The sequence below is a fragment of the Saccostrea echinata genome, unplaced genomic scaffold, assembly GCF_033153115.1.
Source record: "Saccostrea echinata isolate AGI-Se365-2 ecotype Australia unplaced genomic scaffold, CSIRO_AGI_Sech_v1 ptg000086l, whole genome shotgun sequence".
NCBI lineage: Eukaryota > Metazoa > Mollusca > Bivalvia > Ostreida > Ostreidae > Saccostrea > Saccostrea echinata.
Genome location: NW_026889835.1, coordinates 2,174,466 through 2,198,520, shown reverse-complemented (window position 1 = coordinate 2,198,520; position 24,055 = coordinate 2,174,466). Strand labels below are relative to the sequence as shown.

General features: G+C 32.8%; 2 protein-coding genes across 5 annotated transcripts; one reads left to right on the top strand and one right to left on the bottom strand.

Moving 5' to 3' along the window:
• Positions 1–330: 330 nt before the first annotated feature.
• LOC133177044 (palmitoyltransferase ZDHHC6-like) lies at positions 331–7,368 on the bottom strand. 3 transcript variants are annotated; one of them, XM_061312133.1, is made up of 10 exons: positions 7,330–7,368; positions 6,890–7,148; positions 5,035–5,126; positions 4,704–4,860; positions 4,303–4,431; positions 4,138–4,191; positions 3,743–3,904; positions 3,384–3,571; positions 3,233–3,279; positions 331–2,999 (listed from the first exon to the last, which is right to left on the bottom strand). In XM_061312133.1, the coding sequence occupies exons 2-10, from the start codon at positions 7,115–7,117 to the stop codon at positions 2,884–2,886; spliced, it is 1,173 nt and encodes a 390-aa protein (XP_061168117.1). In that variant the 5' UTR covers positions 7,118–7,148; positions 7,330–7,368; the 3' UTR covers positions 331–2,883. The 3 variants fall into 3 exon arrangements, with proteins under 3 accessions (XP_061168117.1, XP_061168118.1, XP_061168119.1); XM_061312134.1 differs by having other exon boundaries at positions 7,322–7,357; XM_061312135.1 differs by having other exon boundaries at positions 7,283–7,333.
• Positions 7,369–7,680: 312 nt separating this feature from the next.
• LOC133177076 (anaphase-promoting complex subunit 16-like) lies at positions 7,681–11,651 on the top strand. Of its 2 annotated transcripts, none has more exons than XM_061312167.1 (3): positions 7,681–7,767; positions 9,748–9,828; positions 10,825–11,651. In XM_061312167.1, the coding sequence occupies exons 1-3, from the start codon at positions 7,695–7,697 to the stop codon at positions 10,926–10,928; spliced, it is 258 nt and encodes an 85-aa protein (XP_061168151.1). In that variant the 5' UTR covers positions 7,681–7,694; the 3' UTR covers positions 10,929–11,651. The 2 variants fall into 2 exon arrangements, with proteins under 2 accessions (XP_061168151.1, XP_061168152.1); XM_061312168.1 differs by having other exon boundaries at positions 7,694–7,759.
• Positions 11,652–24,055: the final 12,404 nt, after the last annotated feature.

The following is a 24,055-nucleotide window of genomic DNA, read 5'->3' as shown; positions in this document are numbered from 1 at the left end:
CGTCATTTCCGTTTCGCACAGGACAATCTAACCATCCACAAACACACAACTGTGTTACTATATCCCCTCCAACTCCGTTGCGAGGGGATAACAAGCGCAAATCTGTGAACGGTACGCGCAAGCTGAACTAATGATGAACGCACGTGATGCGGTGAACGTATGAAAAAAGGAAAAGTAGAAAGTTTCAGGTACTGAAACATCCTCAGATGACCACTGCGTTTATTATGACATAAGTTCTTACTTATACATGTAACTCAGGTTACTGTAGTTATAAGAAATCATGTCTTGCATTGTTTTAGATTTTTTTCTTGACAAATAATCAACCTAGCCTTGCTGTGTACATAAAAATATTTATTTGGAAGCTTTGAAAGCACTGTCATACATATTAATTTACATGTAACAAATATACAATTTTTTGTCTTGTCAAGTCAAAATTTAAATATTCATCAAAATAAAAATTCAGACAGAACAACATCATGTTGGATTTTCATAACTCTCAACTAGCTCTAAAACTCCACAGGATTTAGAAAATGCATGATTGTTGCCATAAAATAATTTGGGGGGGGGGGCATAAAAAAGGAAATAAGAGGGAGAGAATAAAGAAAATAATAGAAGGCATCATTTCACAAAAAAATAAAAAAAAAAACACCCTTAAAATGTCAAAAAAAAAAACCCTTACTATCATATTTCAAATCTTAAACATACATATGAAAAAAATGAAATGCATATCCATGAAAATCCATATGCATTTATATCTACAAAATTTCAAAGACATCACAAAAACAAATTGTTTAAATAGATAGATGCATTTCATTTATCTTAATTTCATCCACTGAAAAGTAAATATTTACTATGGACTACTTAAATTCACAATTTCAAATGTGGTGCTAGGCTACCATGTACACAACAAATCTCACAGACAACACCAACATGCACAAAACTACCTGTAGTGCATAGAAAAAAATATTATAAAACAAACTGATTTCTAACTTAAATAAAAAAGTATACCAAGAGATCATGACTTCTCCTTGCCCATAGGTGCAGATTCAACAGGGGGATTATTACAATAGATATGAAGTTATAAAAGACAATAAGTAACCAATATACCCAGATAATGTTTGGACTTTCATTGTCAAACCCCCCCCCCCCCCCCCCCAGATTGTTGCTATGATAGATGTAGTAGTGAAAATGTCTGAAGCAATACAAGAGGGGTGATCCTGTAAGTATACATTAGCTTACATTAGCTTAGTATCAATTCCATTTATTACAATGCACAGAAATGTACCAAAGAAGATGGGTGTATTTGGTGTGTAATCTGCAGGCTTCATGTATACGACTAATTCATAGTTTATTAGCTGCAATAATTTTTTTATCTAATGTTTTCTGGAAAGGGCCTCTCCCAATAAAAAAAAATCGTAGAGGGCTACATTATTGCAGCTAATAGTTTATATGTGCAGAAAAGCAAAAAATTGGGTTTGCTGAGCTCAGCTGGACAGACTTTATGAAAATAATTAAAAGTGTACACACAGGAAAATGTAACATCTTGTCAGAGAATGTAATATTTAAGTCAGCTCATTTTAACAGTTATGGCATTAAATAATATCACTTCACATAATTAGTAAAGAATTATAAGGTACATGTAATAGGGTAAAGTTAAATGCAAATGTATTAAAATTTCAGTGGGTGGGAAGAATTGCTTTCACTCTCTGTGTAACATAATCAAAATCTAACTTAATTTTAAAATTTACTAAATCAACAAGTCAAATCAAAGCAACAAACTAAGTTTTTGTTAACAAAAAAAAAATGTCTGGATTGAACCAAAAAGTATTGATTCCTCACCACCACATATACATGTACCACTGAGCTATCATCGCAAAATCTGAATTTTAAAACAGCAATGAAGCACTGCTTTTAAACAACGTAATTTTTCCCCAAAACCTTATTTTTTATAGTCTCTGGGTCTTCTCTCCATTTTTAATAAACATTTGCACGTTTTGCTGAATTAAAATGCACACAAATAACATTTTTTAAAAATAGTGGAGAGATGATCGATCTTGAGACAACAAATTCATGGAAACACTTGATTTAAAATGCTAAATTTATTCCAAATGACCCATGTAGCCAGTTTAATTGCATATTTTAGCAAATCAAAACGCAATATTGGAAAAATATTTCCCTTTGCTATATCGCAGAAGCCTGACAAATCAATAGAGTGCTAAAATATATGGATTGGTGTGAGGGTTGTTGAAATTTTCTTTTTTCAAGTGTACCAAGATTCCTGCCAAATCCATATCAAATGTGCCCTTATTCTTCAATTTATATTAACACATTTTAATGATTACATATATATATTAGCCTTCAATGTTTTAATAATACAGAAATGAAATTCTATTTTAAAATTAAGAACAATGTCTAATTAGAGGAAAAATTAGTAAATTTTACTGATTGTTTATGGCAACTGACAAAGAATCTAAGTTCAGTTTCAAATTTGATAGATATATACAAGTTAGAATATTCAACTTCAAGGATCACAGTTTATCAGTTTGTGACAATGTCATAACAGCAGTAATACAAACATTTCTCATCATTAGAATCTAATAAAATATAAAATCCAAATAAAGTTCAACATCCAAAACAATTTATAAACACGATGTAAAGGCTTAACAGAGATTTATCATATAAAGTGATGTCTAGATTAAAATAATCTATAGGTTTGTTGGCTGACCAAATCACCGAGGTTGCAAAATGATACAAAACTGACTCTGCACCATAATAAAAAAAAAAATCATGCAGATTTCACACTGAAAATAATAAATACCTGAGGCTGTCTAACTGTCATCAAATATTATTAATGTAAAATCCAATTACTCTGTTGAATGAACATTACGCTGCTTTTTCATGTTCTACCTCCATTTCACTTCCACCATAATGCCCGTTAGAAATGTCTTGTTTCGCACAAATTCTTGGGAACCAACCTCTCTCTCTTTCTTTTGTTTGACCTTTAAAATATTTTACTTATATCATAGCACATGAGTATCTGTGCTACATAAAGACATATCTCAAACTTTCTTCTGTCAATTTTAATTCATTGGAATTTCTTGTAAGCAACAGAAAAATTCTTTTAAACAATTCCTCATATTTTACCATGAATTGAGCATTTTTTTCAATTTAAACTTTAAAATTAACATGTCATTATATTACTTTTAAAAGTTTTAAATAAAGTATGACTCACCTTTTAATTTTCCCTCCAAATTTACTTTTGTTCCATATAACCAGTGCCTAAATATAAATTTAACCACACACAATGAACTAAAACAAGTGGGCAATGAAAAAAAAATCTGAATACATTTTTGTAAATGTAATAATTATTAAAGTTGACCTACTTTTTCCATCGTGTGACCCTGACTCTGTCTCCTACTTTCACTTTTATTCTAGGTTCATCAGTACAAGGGAAATTTATACAAACTCTCCATCCCATTGTGATGGGAAACCAAGAACCACTGAAGTCTTTTCCAATCACATACTCCACAGTTCTCTCTCTTTTTAAGGCCTTTTGATTTATTTGTTCAATCTACAATACAATTCAATGCAAATTAATACATGTAATATGATTACCAGTAACTTACTCTTAAGCTTGATTTTATATGTACTGTGGTATTATAAACATCAATTTACAGTTTCTTGATAATGTTTTACAAAGAAATTAAAGATAAGAAGTTATATATTCAAACAGTGTACTTACAGTAAGTGTAAACTGATTACATTCTTGGACTATATTCCATGTAAAACCGTCAGATTTTGGTTTGCCATTCAAGGTGAAAACTTCACATATATTTTTCCAACATCCGAGGTTATAAGGATAAATAAACTCTCCTTCCTCCTCATCTCTCTCTCTGTCTTTTGCCTAAAACCAGGGAAGAATATATACTTTTACACTTGTATATTTATACCTGCACATAAGTGTCATTTCTACAGATATAATGTAGATATCAACTATCCCATTAAAACCACATATATATATGTTAAACAAATTCCCTAGAATGCTCAACAGCTTCTTCTCTTTGAAATTGAAATGTCTCAATAAGAATTATTTACATACAGAAATAGGAACATGGATTTATGAATAATTAATCTGACCTTTTCTATGATCCACTGCTCTATTCCAGTTTCATTTTTTATTATGGACTTCATCTGAAAACAGTCATTTATCTGCTTTGTAGAGACAAAGATGACAAACTTTTGCAAATTCTGTGATTCAACACGTCTGATATACATGTATCTGTATTGTAATTTAATGCTTACTTGTATGAAAAACAGCATGCCCACTGCAATTGTAACCCCAATGGCAAGGCCTATAGAAAACATTGCACAGATAAATCCTACAAAGTCCAGGTGAACCACAGGCTCATTTGTATAGTAAAAGTAGTACTGCTGTAAAAAAGAAATGGATCATTATTTGTTAATGAAACTGAAATAAGTTTTTAACAAATATATGACAAAAATAAGACATATCAATACACAGAATGGGTGCATCATACTTTTAAGATTTAAAGAAATCTGGTGCATTTTTCCTCAATTGATTTGATAATTTACTCTTTTTGTAATTTTTGCTGAACATTTTAATTTTACTGTACACGTTTCAAATGATTTAAATTATATCATTTAAAAAAATCTCTGTGTATTCCAGTAGTTATTACACTTACCCAATTTAAAGCCCTATATACAGAACATATTAAAATGATAGCAGCATGAATACATCCAATCGGAGCAAAGAATAGAAAGTAGGTAAAGTTGGCATGGTTAAAATGTCCACAGCAGGTGTTTATCCAAGGACAGTGATGGTCCATCTTTATTACACATCTGTAAGTATTAGATATGTGACAATTCAAATAAATTCAATGTACTTAAACCTTTCCAAGACTTGTGCAGTCCTTTCATTTTGCAAATGCACTGAATAAAGTAACACTGCTTTCCTACAAGATTGTGAGGCATGTACAAATGTTTAATGCTTTATTCCACCAATTTGCATCTAACCTGTTGCATTTTCTGCAGTGGTGTGCCCTGGGACTTTTATATCCTTTGCAAAATACACAGTACTGTAGATATTGTGTCTCTTCTTCATTTTCCTGTTTAAGAGAATTCATGAACAATAGATAATATGTGTGTAATGTGTCATACTGATTTATATTAGATTATGTTTACATCATTTTATTGTTTGCAAATAAAATCCCCCAAAACCTCAAAATGTGAATGAGATTTTTCATAAAATCTGACAAAGCATGAAAAGCAAAAGGGCTTTGTTTATTGCAAAAACAAACTTTACTGCATCTAGAAACATCTAATATACACGTTAATTTCTGTTAATAGTTTTGAAAGAAATCCATTTTCAATTCACAATGACAGAAATTTTGCAGAAAAACGACCAATTCATGATTTATGAACATTGTAGGCCAATATGAGCCAAACTCTCCAATAAGCTTTTCTGATCTAATTTTTTTCTGTTTCTCTTGGCATTGTAGTAATACCTGTCATCATTATAAACTTTCCAAATTTTCATTTTTTTTTCTACAGACCAATTAATTTTAACCAAACTTTGCACAAAGCATCCTTGAGTAAAGGAAGTTCAAGATGATTCAAATAAAGGGCCACAGCTTCTTTCAAGGGGAAATTATAAATAAATAGCAAAAATAGGGTGTGGTCGTTGGAAAATTTTCTCAAGAACCACTTGGCCAGAAAAGACAACACTTAAATGAAAGCTTTCTTAATGAGTTTAGATTTTATTTTTTCATATCAGGACTCCTGGGGTAGGGTGGGCCACAATAAGGGAGAATTACAAGGTAATATAAATAATTAAGAAAATATCTTTAAAATCTCTCTTCTATGAACAATAATTAGTCATATTGATTTAAGTAAACATCCTCATGTAGTTGTAGTTTAGAGTCTCCAAACAATGAACCCTGGGGCAGAGCACAGGCACCTGACATATAGATAGTGAAGAAATTGCAGATAGATTAACAGTGATTAAATGCTCTTCATAAAAAAAATTACAGTTTATTTTTACTCCAATCTGGAAATGCAACTAACATAATAATTATGTGATGTCACAGTCTTGTGTGCTCTAACTTTAACTTTCCAAATGTATCATGCAGTTTGAAGAGGCAAATCTAAGATTAAAGTGGGTTAAATGTGCATGTTTTTTCTTAAAAAATAATATCTAGTAATTCTTTTGTAACTTCACTCAGTAATAATAAACACTGAATCATAAATAATACATTTTCTATTTTTTGCATTTTGCACTCATTGCTATGCATAAAGTCACTCCAATTTTATTTATATGTACTAGTACACACTTTACAATCTTCTACATCATTCAACAAAACTTATGAAGTTTTCAATCTGACAAGCAGCTTGTCCAACTGGCTCAAGAGCCCTTTATTTTACACCTTGATAAGCAGCTTATCAAGTACTGCATAAATCAATATGTAAATATATATATGTATATAAATTTTTCATAAAATCAAACTTTCCCGTGCAAAGTTTGAATGCCAGAATGAATACCAAACCAATCGAACTTAACTTCCCTTCATAACCTTAAGCCAAACCCGTCATTATTATTCATGTTCCCACAAAAGAAAATAATTTTATTCTAATTCACCAGGTTCAACCGAAATAAATTATATTAATACTTAAGTGTGCTAACCCTAACAGTCACACAGTCAAACATATTAATGAGGCTAGCTTTGTAGTGGATCAGTTTTCTCTGGACAATCTGAAGTTTCTTATTTGATTGCAATGAAGACCAACCCAAAACATAAGCAGACTGAACTCCTGTCACTGCCACATTTGGATATTGCAAGTGAATATACTGTAATTATGAAAAATGACTTACAGGTCTCCAACCTAATGGTACAAATCCTGGACCTTTGAATGCTGCTAGGAAGTAGTTGTACAAAATAAGAAATAACCAAGTAAAGTATATCATCAAGTTTATCCAACTTCCTTTCATGTGAACAGGCCACCACATTAAAGAGCATTTAAACCCAACCACTGTGATGATGAAGATGACTGACAGTGCCAGAATGGGGCCCCAGTGTAATAGCTGTTTTATGCCTGGCATGGTTACTTCCGACTAGGTTATCATTTGATACCTGTAAATAAAACTAAGTATATAGGAAACTTCACCTAACACTATCTTAATCAATCTGCAAGAGAAACTGATACTGAATGCATATCTTTCAGAATTTTAAGCTTTCAAAAAAAAAAAAAGAAAAAAGGTTCATACAAAAAGATCACCGAATGATTCTCTGCTTACGGCAGTTACGGTTTTACCCTCCCTGGAAACTTGAAAATCCGTACAAATAGTAGGTAATGGATAGAGATATCTCGAAAGAAATACTTCACGTCTTCTCTGAAATCGCCCCTTTTAAAAACGTTTACAAAATTAAGATTTTTTCTTCAGAGGAGCTCCGAATGGAAAAGAAATTAAAGAGTTCGTAAAGTGTTTCGTTCATTATTTTGAAAACTGATGAACAAGTCTGGCTTAAGTTAAATCAATTTAATCAGTTGTTAACAACTAAGCTATATCTTTAGTGATTCTAAAGTGTGATGCAAATACTTCACAATAAGCACAGTTTCGACAATAATAAGCTCAGGTAGAATAATTTATAGTACGATATATTTATAATGGTTTCAAGATGGCGCAGGATGCAACCGAAATCAGGAAAAAATTATTTAGATCTCCTATGGTTGAGGGCGATAGGTTAGCAGGTAACTGACTGTAGCTTAAGGCATTTTATTATGACATTCCCGATAAACTTATAACTATTTTAGCTGTCAATAGACTCATTAATTTTTTTTTCGCTCTGACCACCAGGTTGTTTGTTGTTAATGATTGAAGCATTTCTTCCTATTAAATAAAAATAAATGATTAATATGTTGACGGCGCGACCGTTAGGGCGAGCGCAGATACCTATATTCAGTTTTAATTCAGATCGGGCTCTTCAAACCGACATTTAGTACGTCTGGACTCTGACGTCACATGACGTCGCTTGTAAGTTGCATTACCAAAACGAAGTCTGAACAGTGCTTACTTTAATAAAGAAGGTTTAATCTACTATTTATCTGCTATATATCCATCAAATCAAGGAACTTTTTGTTACCACGATTACGTTGTTTGCGGAGAGATGTAATTCACAAAGCATTATGGGACAGCACGTTACTGCAGAAAAAAATTCAATATGATCAATATGCACAGTCCGAATTTTCTCTTCGCCCAGGCATTGCTTTAAGAGCTCGCACTGACGACCGGCGCTTTGCACCGCTCACTGCGCTCGCTAGAAGGTCAAATGTCATTTTTCATTATTCTTTCTCCATACAATGGTAGATTATAAATGAAATTTGCTTAAATACCTTCTAGATCTAATAAAATCAAGTGATAGGTACAGTCTACCTCAGACAGCGATGTGTGACTCAAGGGAAACATGACAGCCAAGATAAATTTTCTGTTAGGAAGGATAACTCCTATCTATAACCCGTTTCTTTGTTTTAGTATAGCAAAGCATAGAACATGAAAAAATGGGATGCATTTAAATTAAACGTATTCACTACATGTATATATAATATCATTCATAAGCAGATGTTGCCATTATTTAAAGTAATGAAACTACATAGAACATATCTAATGTGAAAATATGTGATGTATGTAGAACCAAATTATAAACAACAGGGAGGTAATAAAACACAAAATCACCACTTCAATATACATGTACTTAAAAAATGAGTGAAAAAATTTCTCTGTTCGAACTGCAATTTTACATAAAAATATCTATTAATTATATTTTGCAATTTTTAATCGATGATGCAACTTGAAGCAGCCAGGAATACCTTTGCAAATAATTTTTTTCTGTTTGACGAAATTCATAATACGTGCATTTAGAATGGTTTTTTGTTAGCATTTCAAGTTGCAGTTGATTAAATCTGAGTAAGAATAACTTTCTATGAACCTACAAAAATTATAATTACCTTGTTCGGACAATGTCATACACCAGGGAAGCGTTACAAGTAGAATTCATGACCCGGTGTATTGCTTGTCTACTCACTAGTAAAAAAATGTCAACAGGTCACAACTTCGCTGATTTAGAGTTATCGTTCTTTGCCTCCCCCTAGCTTTCAGTACTTCAGTACAAATGCTAACCAATGCTAAGAAGATAGACGACTTTCACATTTACAAAAGTTATTTCCCTTTGCGGGGTCAACCTGGGATCAACTGGCGTAAGACACTGTTTTTTCTCCTCTATGTCACTGCCATCTTTATGGGGCAATGTCTTACAGATGAAATCTGAATGAATATGTTTGTTATGTTTTTTATGTTGTTCCATACTATGGCAATACAGGAACAGATTAGAATTGTCCGATAGCATTTAAAGGTTAAAAATATTTACAGGTAAGTTACAAAGGTTATAGTGAGAAAAATGAGCGTTACGCCGACAATGGGAGATAACTCTTAGGAATGTGAAATTCATCTATTGGGAGTTTTAGAATTGCTCCACATGGACTTATAAAAATTTTCTTGAACAATGCATATATTTCAACTCTAATATATCTTCTGTTCGTACAAAATCAAAAGAGCTCGCTTCTAGAGCATCACTTGTCTTCATGTTGCTTGCTGCACTCACTATAAAATGTAGGTTATGAAAAGCATAATTGTTATAATGGTACAAATTTAATAAATGCTATATTTTTTTTCAGACAACAATACATCCATGAATCTAATGACAAGATTACATATTGAACATGATATGGAACATGTATTTAAAACAGTTAAAAAAGGTATATTTGCTTAAAGGTGCATAGACACAGATTTGAAGTTTACATTTTCTCAAATTTTCTGTATAATATCACAACTTATATGTTGCTATAGCATTTCACACGAAAATAAAATTAAAAACTTATTTAATCTGGAATTTATTGAAACTACGAATTTCGGGAGGCGTTTGATTAACACATCCTTGCATTTTTACAATTTTTAACTTTATCCTTAATACTTAAGAAAAGTAGCAATTTTGTTGTGTATTAATGAATAATATTACATCTATAATCCAGAAAATTCAGAGTAAAAAATGTGCGAAAGCAAAACCCACCTCACTTCAGTATTGTCAGCCCGTGCTCAATGTTGTGTAGTTGTGTACAGAGTTTAACAAATTGAATACACCCGTGAAACGTAAACTGTTTTTGTAAAAAGGGCACGAGCTCTGTTGTTGTTAATGTTTACATTTCACCGGGTGTGTTCAATTGTTAAACTCTGCACACACCACTGAGCACGGACTAACAATACTGGTGAGAGGATTTTCCTTTCTACATTTCTACTCTGAAATTTTTGCATTACAGTTTTAATATTTTTCATTAGTAAACAACAAAATTGCTACTTTTCTAAAGTAATAAGGATAAAGTTAAAATTTGTGAAAGTGCAAGGATGTGTCTATCAAACGCGTCCAGAAATTCAAAGTTTCAATAACTTCCAGATAAAATAAGATTTTTATCAAATTTTCGTATAAAATGCTATAGCAACATATAAGTCATGAAATTATACAGAAAATTTGAGTAAATATTAACTTCAAATCTGTGTCCAAGTACCTTTAATACGCAGCTTTGCAAATTCTGTGCATACGAATATGCAAAAAAAGTACATATGAAAATTTGATACCATGTTTATGTTCATGTATGACTACATCTTTCAAAAGTTTAAAATTTTATCTGTATGTATAAAAGATACTTTATAAAAAAAAATTATTTATATAATGTATTTTTATTATAATTTTGTATTAGATATGCATGAACAAAGGTTAAAGCAATTAAGACAGAAACTGAAGACATTAGAAGAAGATGATTGGAGATACCCTCCTGTGGAGAAGTTGATTGGTCTGCATTGACAGGCATGCATATAAAGAAAGGGAATGAGTATATACAGGGCAAATTCACAAACAAATAAAATCACAAGATCATGCCCAGAAGACTTCATTTTGATCAGTGAAGAGTGCTATGGAGCTGTGTAGTGGTGTCAAATGATTTCAATTTGACTTCATTTGAAAGAAATAACAAATTAAAGCACAGTCTTTTGATTAGTTTACCAGTGAAAAATTGTGCCCTGTTATCTACTTCTTTTGGTTGTACAGTATATGATATGAAGGGGAGTGAGAGTATAAAACTATATCTTTATTTTAGTTTATCTGTTTTTCTTGTATTAGAAAAGATGTACAATGTAATTTGAAAAAAAATATTCTCCTTCACTGCAAGATGTAAAATATTATATTATTTGTAATGTAAGATGTCTTTCCATTTTATACACAGTATTTTGATTTTAAGAATATTTTAAGTATTGTAAGAGTTGTCTTTCCTTTTACACATACTATACATGAATATCTTGATTTAAAGGAGGAATGCTACAAAATCAGATTAAAATCAGATCCTTTGATCCACTCACATAGATCGTAGCGATCTATGTGAGCGGATCAAAGGCTCTGATTTTAATCAGATTGAAATGCTAAATCAAAGTTTTATTTACCGGGGCAATGAATATTTAAGACATATTCCTTATTGAAAACCATGAATTAATTTTTTATGAAAATTTTAGAAATAAAATTATTTAAACTTGAGTACATACATGTATTATAATTAATGTAAGAGTACAAACAAGGTAAGAAACAGTCAATATCATCATTTTATTGATTGAAAAGAAAAAAAAGAGACATCTGCTCAAAAGAAAAGACCTGCCTATCACATGGAATTAGGAAATTTTTGGCCTGAGAAACTTAAAAAAAATTTTTTTTGGCCATACATATATATATAACGGTATTTTTTTTTTTCAGAGAAAATATATAAAATCTTTTGTCTTTGTTATTACATCAGATTGTAATTTAGACTGTAGTTTAGACTGGCTGATGTTTGTAACATCCATCCAGCTAAACTTTTAGTATACAAATACTTGCACCCCCAAAAAGGAATGATTGGAATCTTTGGCAGTAACAATAGAAAGGATAAGTATTTTTTGGACATTGAATGGCTGTATGGGTTCCTTTTAATCAACAAGTTTAAAATGAAACTGTTGTGATGTAGAGTTCTACAATCTATTTCCACTTGCTTCTTCATGGAAAACAAAATGACTTTAGTCTGCAGATTTGTATAGGGTTGTCTACTGTACATCTTTTTGACATTGCTGTATAATTATGCTGAATGAGAGACCTTCAATCCATATATCTAGCATTTACAATTATTTCCAGGTCCAAGATTTCCCAGATGTTCTTTATAGTCAGTCAAGTTGAGATTTGGCTATATTCATAGCCAATACACTGTATTTATAAGTTAATGCAAGAGCATGCTCCAAATATGATCAATTTTTTAAACCGATGCAAGCTACTGACAAATAAGTTAATGTTACAAGGATTTCAACAACCTCGTTTAAAATCAGCTTATTTTGCAAATTTTACGGTCGTTATAATGAGGTTGTTTGTAAATACAGCCTATTTTTGGGTCATATTTTGTATGAAGTGTCTTATACCATTTGTTAGGTCATTGTTTTTATACTAAATTTGATAACAGGGTACTCTGTCTACCTGATCAATACATATGGCTCACTGCAGGTGTGACTGGTCGACGGGGCACCCGATCTCACCTCTGGTGTTTCTAGGAGTTTGTTTGTTTGTTTGTTTGTTTTGCCCTGCCCACGATTCCATTTGTTTACAGGATTTGTGAGATTTATCATTGTTTGCTATTTTCACGTTTTACATTCAAGTAATCTTACTGGACAGAGCTTCTATACCAAAACTTGGGAAAATCTGAATTGCAAATCTTCTAATGTTGTCTACGGAATAGAATGTACCCTTTATGGGCTTATTTATGTTGGTAAAACCTTGGGTTCACTTAATGAAAGCATATAGAAAAGGCATAAATTTCAGGTTAACAACGGGGACCAGCAGCTTCTATACAAGAATTTTAGTTTACCTGATCATTCTATTTTGTCAATAAAAATTAGAATTCTAGAAAAGATTTACTATCATACTAATAGCCCATCACTGGGTACACAACGAGAAGAATACTGGATTAGATAACTAGTGACAGCCTTTCCATATGATAGCAATGACAATGTCGATAGTGTTATGAATCTTTCAAGCCTACCGTGTAGCAATGTGAATTTTTGACAATACAAAGAGACGTAAGTGTAGTCATGGACATCGGTCTTTCAATAAACCCATTGTACACGAGGTCTCCTTTGATTCACTACTACCTAACGTAAATATATATAAACACTGAGGCCTTCATCAGATTCGCATCAAACTTTACTCTGTCCTTTTGAAAGTTTCGAATAATCTATTTGTAAAAGTCAAGTAAAGTCCATATTTGGATTCCTCAACACCAGAATACAAGCGCGGATCTGCGATTATGGATATAACAAATCAAAGGCTTTTTAAACCACCACGTTTTACGGAAGAAAATACAGCTAAAATTACCCGTTTTTTCCTTAAACTTCAATATGCCAACAAAGGATTGACGCGGTTAATATAAGTAATATTCTTAATTACAATTTAAGAGTCCAGTCTTGTATTCCACCATATTTCCAATTGAAGACTACACCCTGTATTTCCTATAAATATACATCGACTATTGCTTCCAAACTTTTTAATTACAAGAAAACTTTACAGAGCCTGGATATTGAGCATTTGAAACATAATCCTACATCGTGTTCATGTTCTTCACACTACAACTAAAGTCCTGCTGGACATGGACTGGTGACGTAAATATAGTTAATAATGAGGACCTTAAGTCACTTATTTTAAAAGGGCCAAAATTTAGAGAACCCCGATCTTTCAACTTCAACAATCATAATTTCATAAATATTATGAATTCTGTGGAAGATTACGCCAGGCGATGGGCCAGACATGAAAAAGACATTGACACTCAGAATGGATTAAATGTATCAGATGTATGTTAAAATCTCGCATTAAGCGATTGAGGGGCATTATGAAAACCATCTATCCTTCTGTGTTCAATAATTCAGAAGTGAAAAAAGAATTAGACTACACGATCAGTATGTACTGGTCCCAGCTGACAAACAGGTAACAACATTGTTAGGCTCATTATTTTAATTGTATATTAGAAGAACTGGGATTTAATTCTACAAGTGGCAATCCAAATTGTACCCATATCTCCCTTTCTAAGGAGGAAATTCTTCAAAATCATATGTCAGTTTTGAATATTTTTAATATTCCCAAGAACCCAAATGAATTTGAATTACCATATTTATACTGGATTCCGAAACTTCATAAAAATCCTTACAAACAAAGATACATAGCGGGTTCCAGTAAAAGTTCTACCAAACCTCTTTCTTTACTCTTCACAAAAATATTAACAGCAATGAAGGAGAAACTTCAGGAGTACTGTGCAACAATATATTCGAGAAATGGTGTAAATCAGATGTGGATAAGGAACTTTTGAAAAATTTGAAATCACTAAATTTTACCAAAATCAATAACATAAAAACTTACGATTTTTCAACTCTGTATACAACCATTCCCCACGATAAATTAAAGTCCAGGCTTTTTGACATCATTGACAACTGCTTTGTCAATAAAAATGGAACTAGTAAATTTACTTACCTTGTCATTGGTCATTTGCAAAATTATTTTGTTAAAAACATTCTGATTGAACGCACAAGTACTCTGAAGTAGATATGAAAAGATGCTTGAGTTTCTGATTGACAACATATATGTGGTTTTTGGAGACCAGGTCTTCCAGCAATCTGTTGGAATTCCCATGGGTACCATTTGTGCCCCGTTGTTAGCAGACCTCTTTTGTATTCATGTAACCAGGTGTTAGTTATTGGATCCACCTACTTGTCTTATTTCCCTAAGCAACTGATCATAGTTTTGAATAGTATCGTACTTATGTCTAGTTTGGGATTTAAGTTTTTCACAACGTAATGAAGTCCAAAATTTGTGACGTAAGAGATCATTTTTAGCTTCCTTACGCAAATGATTATTGTCCATAGCTGTTTGTAAAAGAGACTCAATTCTACAACCAAAGGATGTAACATTTTCATTTGGTAACTGAAAAGAATTGAAAAACTCCTGCATAATCATTCCATTTGTTGAAATATCTGAAAACAATGCATCAAGTTTGTCTAAAATCTCACCAGTAGTTGCTTTTTCACCGAGAGGTATCAACATCTTTCTAGCTGTGCCTCTAAGGGATCTACGCATTGCTTGTAGCAAATGACTAGAACTTACCTCTGGATCACTCTGTAGACATCTGATCTCAAATCTCCATTCTGAATAACTTACATCTCCTTTCTGGGGTGGTTCATCACCTGAGAATGGTGGAATCTTGGGAATTACTTCTGTTGAAATAATTTGAGAATGTCCCATACTATGTCCTATATTCTGATCATCCTTTGTCTGATTTAAACTGAAAGTATCTGACAGTTTAGCTCTACCTCTTCCAACAAAATATGTTTTAGGTATTGCTCCATGAACTCCTTTGGGTGTGCTTATCTTTGGCAGTATATCATACTTACCACTTGCAAGTAACTTCTTAATCATGGCATCTTCAGAATCTATGTCCTCACCTCCTTCTGCGCCTTCAACTTTATTTTCTGTTTTTGACATACTTACTTCCAATTGCAGAAGAAAAAAACAACACGCAGAAAAAATCACAAACAGCCGTACCAGCTTGGAAATGGGAAACTATCCATCAGACAGCGTTTGAAAGCATCAAAGATTTACTTACCCAGCCACCAGTGTTAGCATATGCAGACTACACCAAGCCATTCATTGTACATACAGATTCCAGCAGTTACGGACTAGGCGCAGTTCTATATCAGAAACAAGACGGGTTAGATAAGGTAATCGCCTATGCAAGCAGAGGGTTAAGACCAGCAGAGCGAAACTATCCTGCTCACAAATTGGAGTTTCTAGCGTTAAAGTGGGCCATTACTGACAAACTACACAGGTGTCTTCACCTTATGTTACATTCACTATCATATCTCTGCTGTAACTATACGAGTGTCTCTAAATAAAACATTTCTGGCTCACATCTTGGACAAACTGCCACTCTCCGTATCTCTGTGGTGGTCTACTTACTCTAGATGTTCTTCTGGGAGGTGGTGTATTATATGTTGGTGAAATAACTGACACTGAAGATTCAGAATAGGAAGGTGGTATTGTAGAGTGGTCATAGAAAGAAGAACGACAAGTAGGTGGATCCAATAACTTACTGTTTTTCTTTAAAACCAACTTTTCTAACAAGAACTCTATCCCCTACTTCTAACTTTGAATTCTTCACTTTCCTATCAAAATTCTCTTTGTTTTTGTCTGCATTCTTCTGTGACTCTTCTGCTGCAACTCTGTACGAGTACTGTAATCTCTCTTGAAGTTTATGAACATAGGACTGGTGATCTTTTGCTCCTTCATTTCCTGGCTCTATACCTAAAAATGCATCAAGTGATAGGCGAGGGTGCCATCCAAACATTAAAAAATGTGGTGAATACCCAGTGGCATCATTTTTAATTGAATTGTAAGCATGTACTAAAGATGAAACATAAGATTTCCAATCTGATTTTTGATTTTCTTCTAAAGAACTTAACATTTTGATAAGAGTTTGGTTGAATCGTTCGACTGCTCCATTGCCTTCAGGATGATATGGCATTGTTCTTGACTTTTTGATGTTGGCCATTTTGCAGAATTCTTTTATTACTTTGCTTTCAAAGTCCCAACGTGGGCGCCATTGTAACCCGTCGGTAGAAATTCATACAAACAGATCTTGGGTTTTTGTAAATTATATTATGGATTAAACCAGCCTACACGACCCTATATCATATACGATAGATGCGTCTACCTAGACGGCGTGCATGGATGGGTATAGCAGGTAATTTAAAAACTGGTTTTGGTTAGTATTATGAACACCACTCACTATCTCTCTCTCTCATAAACCCCTTTCTCTCTATTACCCTAAATCACGTGACGAACAAACAATGAAGAGACCAACGGCAAGTAGGTGGATCCAATAACTAACACCTGGTTACATATTTCCCTGCCAGGAGAAAATGGCTCCTGACATTACCTTATAAGTCATAATTCAAGCAAGGGTACCAGGGCATGGGTCAAGAGGTCATAAAAATTATACTATCATACATCAGTAATGACACTGAAGAAGAATAAACTTCATTGTTGTTATATATATATATATATATATATATATATATATATATATATATATATATATATATATATATATATATATATATATATATATATATACATAACTTATTATAATACATTTTTTTAAAAAAATGATTAGAAGTGTAACTTCATAAAAAATCTATAAATACAGAATTTAAAAAAAAAGCAGAATTTATTCAAAATCTTATACATGAGAAAAGAAATCTCTTGCTGTGGCCTTCAACTCGACATTTAGATATATCGACGACGTATTATCAATTAACAATAGTTATTTCCATACATGTGTCGACACGATATATCCCAGTGAGCTCGAAACAAAAGACACCAAAGAGTCTGACCCACCTGTTTCACATCTGGGTATTTTACAAGAAAAAGACATTAATGTTTATCTAACAACAAAGCTTAATGATAAACGTGATGACTTTAACTTTTCAATCGTCAACTTTCCTTGCTTATGCAGCAATATATCCTCATCACCTGCATATGGGTTGTATATCTCTCAGTTGATTCGATACACAATAGCATGTTCTACGTATGAACAATTTCTTAAACGAGGTAAATTATTGACAAACAAGTTGATGAAACAAAAATAGAAACAGTCTCGTTTAAAGTCTTTATTTCGTAAGTTCTATGGTCGATACAATGGCCTTGTCAGCAAATACAATCTATCATTAAGTCATATGCTGACTGACGTTTTTCATACTAATTGTTAGGCCAATATTTACATACAGAATTTTGGACGGATTTTTCCGTTATACCCGATCATGACAAGGAGCACACGGCGGGTATCATCGGTCGGCAGGGGATGCTCACTCCTCCATGGCACATGATCACACCTCTGATGTTTTTGGAAGTCCGTGTTTGTTCTGCTCCCGATTTGTATTGTTTTAATGGACTTTGAGCTTGAATACTGTTCGTTATCTTCATATGTCATTCACAAAACTTCATGGATTGGATTTAAGAATGATTATTTTTAAAGGCTGCAGCTTATTTTTCAACATTTAATAATGGGCCATAATAAACAAAAACCTTGTCTTTGTCTCAATTAAAAATCTGTTTTTTCCCTCGTATAAATGAAAATCTGCTTCTTAATTCTCTCTGGACATCTTACAATAATTACACATAAACTTTCTTCATCTCTCCGGAGCTCTGGCAATAATTACATGTAAATTTGCTTTTTCTCTCTTGAGCTCTAGCAATTATTTCATGTAAATCCGCTTTTTCTCGCGTGAGCTCTAGCAATTATTACATGTAAATTTGCTTCTTATCTCTGGAGCTCTAGCAATTACTAGTATTACATGTTAATCTGCTTCTTCTCTCTTGAGCTCTAGCAATAAATAAATGTAAATCTGCTTCTTCTCTTTGGAGCTCTAGCAATAATTACATGTTTGTGCAATTTGCTTCTTTTCTCGGGAGCTCTGGCAATAAATACATGTAAATCTGCTTACTTTTCTCTGGAGCTCTGGCAATAATTGCATATAAACCTTCTTCTTTCTGAAGCTCAGACAATAATTTCATATAGATCTGTGTTTTTTCTCTCGGGCCCTGGCAATAATTATAGGCAAGTCTTTTCCCTGGAGCTCAGACAATAATTTCGGATAGATCTGTGTTTTTTCTCTCGGGCCCTGGCAATAATTATAGGCAAGTCTTTTCCCTGGAGCTCTGGCAATAATTGCACGTAAATTTGCTTCTTCTCTCTGGAGCTCTGGCGATAATTATGCGTATTTCTGGATGTCTTGCAACAATTACACGTAAATATGCCCACATTTTTTTTTATCTCTGGTACTCTGGTAATAATAACGTAATCTGCTTCCTCTCTCAAAAACTCCTGAAATAACCCTCACACAAATACAATTCGGTAAGCAAAATGCTGACTGATGATTTTTCATACAAATCGTTAGGCCATTATTTTCACACTGCATTGTCTACGGATTTTTCCGTTTGCCTGATCATGACAAAAAGCACACTGCGGGTGTGACCATTCGACAGGGGATGCTTACTCCTTTATTACACATGATCCCACCTCTGATGTTTTTAGAGGTCCTTGTTTGCTCTGTTCTGTATTTTGTATTGTTCCATTGAACTTCTGAGCTTGATTGCTGTTCATTATTTTCATATTTCATTTTTATCTTAGAAGCTCAGATAATTATTGAATGCAAAGCTGTTTTTTTTCTCTCTGGGGCTCTGGGAATAACGGTGAACCTGATTCTTTTCTTTGTTGTTTTGACTATATATATATATATATATATATATATATATATATATATATATATATATATATATATATATATATATATATATATATTACATAAAATTTGCTTCTTCTTCTTTCAAAAGTCCTGAAAATTATTTCATATAAATCTACTTCTTCATTCTTGAGCCTCTTGCTCATGTTTATGTAAATCTGCTTCTTTTTTCCTCTGGCGCATTGGTAATAATTACATGTAAATTTGCTTGTTTTCCCTGGAGTTCTGGCAACAATCACATGCAAATCCGTTTCTTACCACTGGAGCTCTGATAAAAATTGCTCGTGAATATGATTTCTTTCTAGGGAGCTTTGACAAAACTTATATTATATACAATTCATGCATTTAATATTTATAACTTAGATATATACATGTACATTCTTTTCAGTATATTCAAACATGTAATACATGGCTTAACGATATAAAATATCAAGAGATTGTCCGTTGTTACAACATTATTCATGTAAATCTGTTCCTTTTTCTTGGAGTTCTGGCAATAATTATACATAGATAGTAAATATGCTTCTCTCTCAGGTGTTCTGGCATTTATAACATGTAATTTTGCTCCGTCTATCATTGCTCTGACAATAATTACAGTAATTTTTTCTCTGGAGCTCTGACAATAACATGTAACATATAAATTTGCTTCCTCTCTCTGGAGCTCTGGCAATAATTACATGTAAATCTGCTTCTTCTCTCTGAAACTCTGGCAGACCTGGGGTCAATTACTTTAAAATGTAATGCATATACAATTACTTTAGAATTTCTACCTATATAATTACCATTGCTCCCATTCAGAAAAGTAATTGTTATATTACAATTATTTTGTTAAAGTGTATATAATTAATTACATTACACATTACATTTTTACCCCCCAAAACCACAAATTTTATGACATTATGCTTGGTCGATATGCTTTCTCTAGGTCTGTAAGTTAGAGCTAATTTGTATTTAACATACATTTATCAATTTCATGTAGTTTACCAATTTACAGTTGACAAAGAAAGTGGATCGGAACACTTTCAATGTTGTAATTATTTTCTTCAGTATCTGATGTAAGTTCCTCTGATTTTTTTTTTTAAATTAATGATAAACATTCCTCACTATGTTTTATGTAATATGTTATATATCTTATTAACTGGTAATGGTATAATTGTAAAATGAGTATGCATTGTTAATTTAATAAATTAGCACTTGTAATTAGCTGGGCAGGCATAATCAATGAAAATGTAAATTTAACACAATTAAAGGTGATAATTACCAGTACCTAGATAGCAGTGATTCTCAAGCTGCCAAAAATGAATGTTGGATAATATAAATATTTACATTTGGCCTCAGTTTCCATTTGACCATACTGCTCTTGTCTTTAGCTTACCAAGTCCATTTTACCAGAATGAACTTTTGAAAAGAAAATCTTAGTTGGTTGTCATAGTATACATACTAGTATACTAATGTCATTTGTTTTGAGGCTATCATTTCTTTTAATACATGTATTATTTTTCTGGTTCTCTTATTTCATAAATATCAAAACAATTATTTACTGTGTCTATCAATCACCATTGAATAAACACCCCTCCCCCAAAAAATTACCGTGATTTCTTTCAAATTCAATAATAAAGAGAATAATATACATAATGTAATTAAAATGTAATTGAAAAGAAATGGTAATTACTGACATTTTAAAGAAAGTAATGCATTACATTAAAATAACTTGTAATTGAAAGATAGATTCATTACTCATTGCATCCCATTACTTTGAAAAAATGTAATGATAACAATGCATTACCATTACACATTACCATTACCCCAGGTTTGAGCTCTGGCAATAATTACACGTAAATTTGCTTCTTCTCTCAGGAGCTCTGACAATAATAACACGTAAATTTGCTTCTTCTCTCAGGAGCTCTGACAATAATTACACGCAAATTCGCTTCCTCTTTCAGGAGCTCTGGCAATAATTACACGTAAACCTGCTTCTTCTCTTAGGAGTTCTAGCAATTATTACATGTAAATCTGCTTCTTATCTCTGAAGCTCTGGCAATAATTATACGTAATTTTGCTTCTTCTCTCTGGAGCATATACAATAATAACACGTAAATCTACTTCTTCTCTCTGGAGCATAGGCAATAATTACACATAATTTATCTGCTGCTTCTCTCTCGAGCATTGGCAATATTCTGCCTTTTCTCTGGAGCTCTGGCAATAATAACATTTTGTCTCTGGAGCTCTTGTAACAATTGCATGTAAATCTGTTTCTTTTCTCTGGGGCTCTTGCAATATTGCACTTAAAACTGTTTCTTTTCTTTGGAGTTAAGGCAATAATTACATGTAAATTTGCTTTTTCTAGAGTTGTGAATGATGTAAAGTATATGCATTTATCATAAACATAATAATCGATTTATACCCTCGTAATTGAGGAAATTGTGAAAACTCTTAATTCCACACATTTCTTAATGTATCAAATTTGGCAATGATTGGTGTCAGTCGTGGAGAAGTTTAATTCAAGAGAAATACAGTATTCAATGATTACTGCATGATACATAATAAAGACCTATCTCTGGTATGGAATTCAAGTCTCTGAAAAATATTTCGATATTTGATCCTTGTAGGTTACGGGTATTTGCCATTTTTTGCTGTCAGTGACCTTGAACATATCTAAATAATCTCCGGTTTCCCATGTGTCTTTGTAATTTTTGTTTGAAGGTATGAGCTTCCAATGTTTCTTCATTAGAAAGTTATAGACCGGACACAAATTTACACTTTATTTTGGCCATCTTTGAATTTTCCTAGATATGACTTTCGGTGAAGGTCAATGCATATTCTCAGATTACAAGCAATCTTTGTTTCAGAGATGTTTTTTTCCGTACGGAGTTATGGCCTGGATACGATTGCTGGAACAGACGGACAAAGCGATTGCTAAAAAATAAAGCTCTCATAAATTTCTATAATTGTGAAATGTGGTCTCTAACTTCTATAGTTCAAAAGTTAGAAGAAAGACTAAGTTTATGGCAGAAACAGAATAACAGATTTTCAGACAGAACAAAAACAAACTTCAGTCTCAGGACATGGAAAGAGAGTGGGTTAGCTGAATAATGCTTTACAGCACGACCAAAAAGAATTGATAACGAACGACTCACGCCAACCTAGACAGACAATTTTTAGGTGTGGTGTAGGTGGGGGCTCGGGGCGCTAACATAATGTTGCAGATCGATAATATGACTGTCACATTTAATTAAAGTTTTCGTATATTTACCGGTCTTGTAGAGTAGGCTTTCCCCTCTGAACCCCCCCCCCCCCCGGAAAACTGGCTCTAGAGAAGGATTCTCCCTTCCACCCAAATTGGCTCCACGAAAAAATGACTCTAGAGTAGGATTTCCCCTCCGGAAATCCCACATCAGAGTCAGTTTTCCGGGGGGAAAATCCTGCTCTATGTATTAGATATAGAGTGCGATTTCCCCCAGAGCTAATCTCCCCCCCCCCAATAGAATATCATGGCTATGTTTATGTATGAGGGGAAAGGGGCGACACATTATTACGAATGTCCCATCTTCAAAATGGCGACCAGTTCCATTGAAAGTACGAAGCATGAAAATTGAAAATTTGAAACTCTTTTTTTTCCTCAGTAACCGACCTACCAATTCTCTTGAATCATTAAAATATTATTCTTTTCATCTGGTCAAACTGAGTTCTGAAAAATGATACAATGTAATCGGTTTGACAAATTTTTAACTGTATCCATGGAATTTTATTTGAAATGGATTTTTTTTTCTCCAATTGTATTTCATATTACATGTACATAATATTGATGTGTTAGTGTCTCTCCAAGTTTCTGGGGTTTAAATGTCCAAAATAGCTGTCATTGCCATGAGACTAAAAATGGGTCATCTATTTCTTTAAAAAAATGAAATTTTGTAAAACTTTAAGGCAGTATTTGCTCTTTGCTTTCAAATCCAGAATTACACCACAGGGGTCAAGGGGAGATACAGTACTTATGTTTCGATTGGCAAAAACATCGTTTCTTGTATTTTTGTTTTGTTTGGTTTTTGGCTTTTTTCCTTTGAAGAACTTTTCCGATTCAAATACTGTGGAAGCTAGTTTTACAATTTTGAATGAGTTAAAATTTTGGGTGACTTAATGATTTGAAATTTTAGATTTTATACTAAATTTGACAATTCTTGAATCGAAAACACTCATATTTCCATTAGAAAATCAGTTGACTTTCAACTGTTGACATAAACCTTTAGCCAAAATATTGTCAATATGATTTAAGAATTGGTACAAGGGGGATCCTACTCTGAGAAAGAACAAGGGGAAAATTTGGCTCTATTGTGAGATTTTCCCCCGGGGGAAATCCTACTCTATAGTAAAGTTTCCGGAGGGGTCAAACAAAGATCCGAGCGGAACCATACAATGAGATAAATATATATCAGAAAAATCCCTGCAATTTTGATAGTGTATCTTTATGGTCAAATGAGTAATAAACAAAGTTCAAAAAAAGTTTTAATTATTTATCTTATATGTAATTGAAATCAACAGAATTTATTCATGCGAGATATACATTCTTTTCAATATATAGGTACA

What these genes read in the sequence shown, in the direction of transcription:
- LOC133177044 (XM_061312133.1), bottom strand. Translation starts at nt 7,117, where the DNA reads ATGCCAGGCATAAAACAGCTATTACACTGGGGCCCCATTCTGGCACTG. An exon ending in CACTGCAGAAAATGCAACAG is followed by an intron (nt 4,861 to 5,034) that starts GTTAGATGCAAA and finishes TAATACTTACAG; the next exon opens with ATGTGTAATAAAGATGGACC. An exon ending in GCATGCTGTTTTTCATACAA is followed by an intron (nt 4,192 to 4,302) that starts GTAAGCATTAAA and finishes GACTGTTTTCAG; the next exon opens with ATGAAGTCCATAATAAAAAA.
- LOC133177076 (XM_061312167.1), top strand. Translation starts at nt 7,695, where the DNA reads ATGGCGCAGGATGCAACCGAAATCAGGAAAAAATTATTTAGATCTCCT. An exon ending in TGAGGGCGATAGGTTAGCAG is followed by an intron (nt 7,768 to 9,747) that starts GTAACTGACTGT and finishes ATTTTTTTTCAG; the next exon opens with ACAACAATACATCCATGAAT. An exon ending in ATTTAAAACAGTTAAAAAAG is followed by an intron (nt 9,829 to 10,824) that starts GTATATTTGCTT and finishes ATTTTGTATTAG; the next exon opens with ATATGCATGAACAAAGGTTA.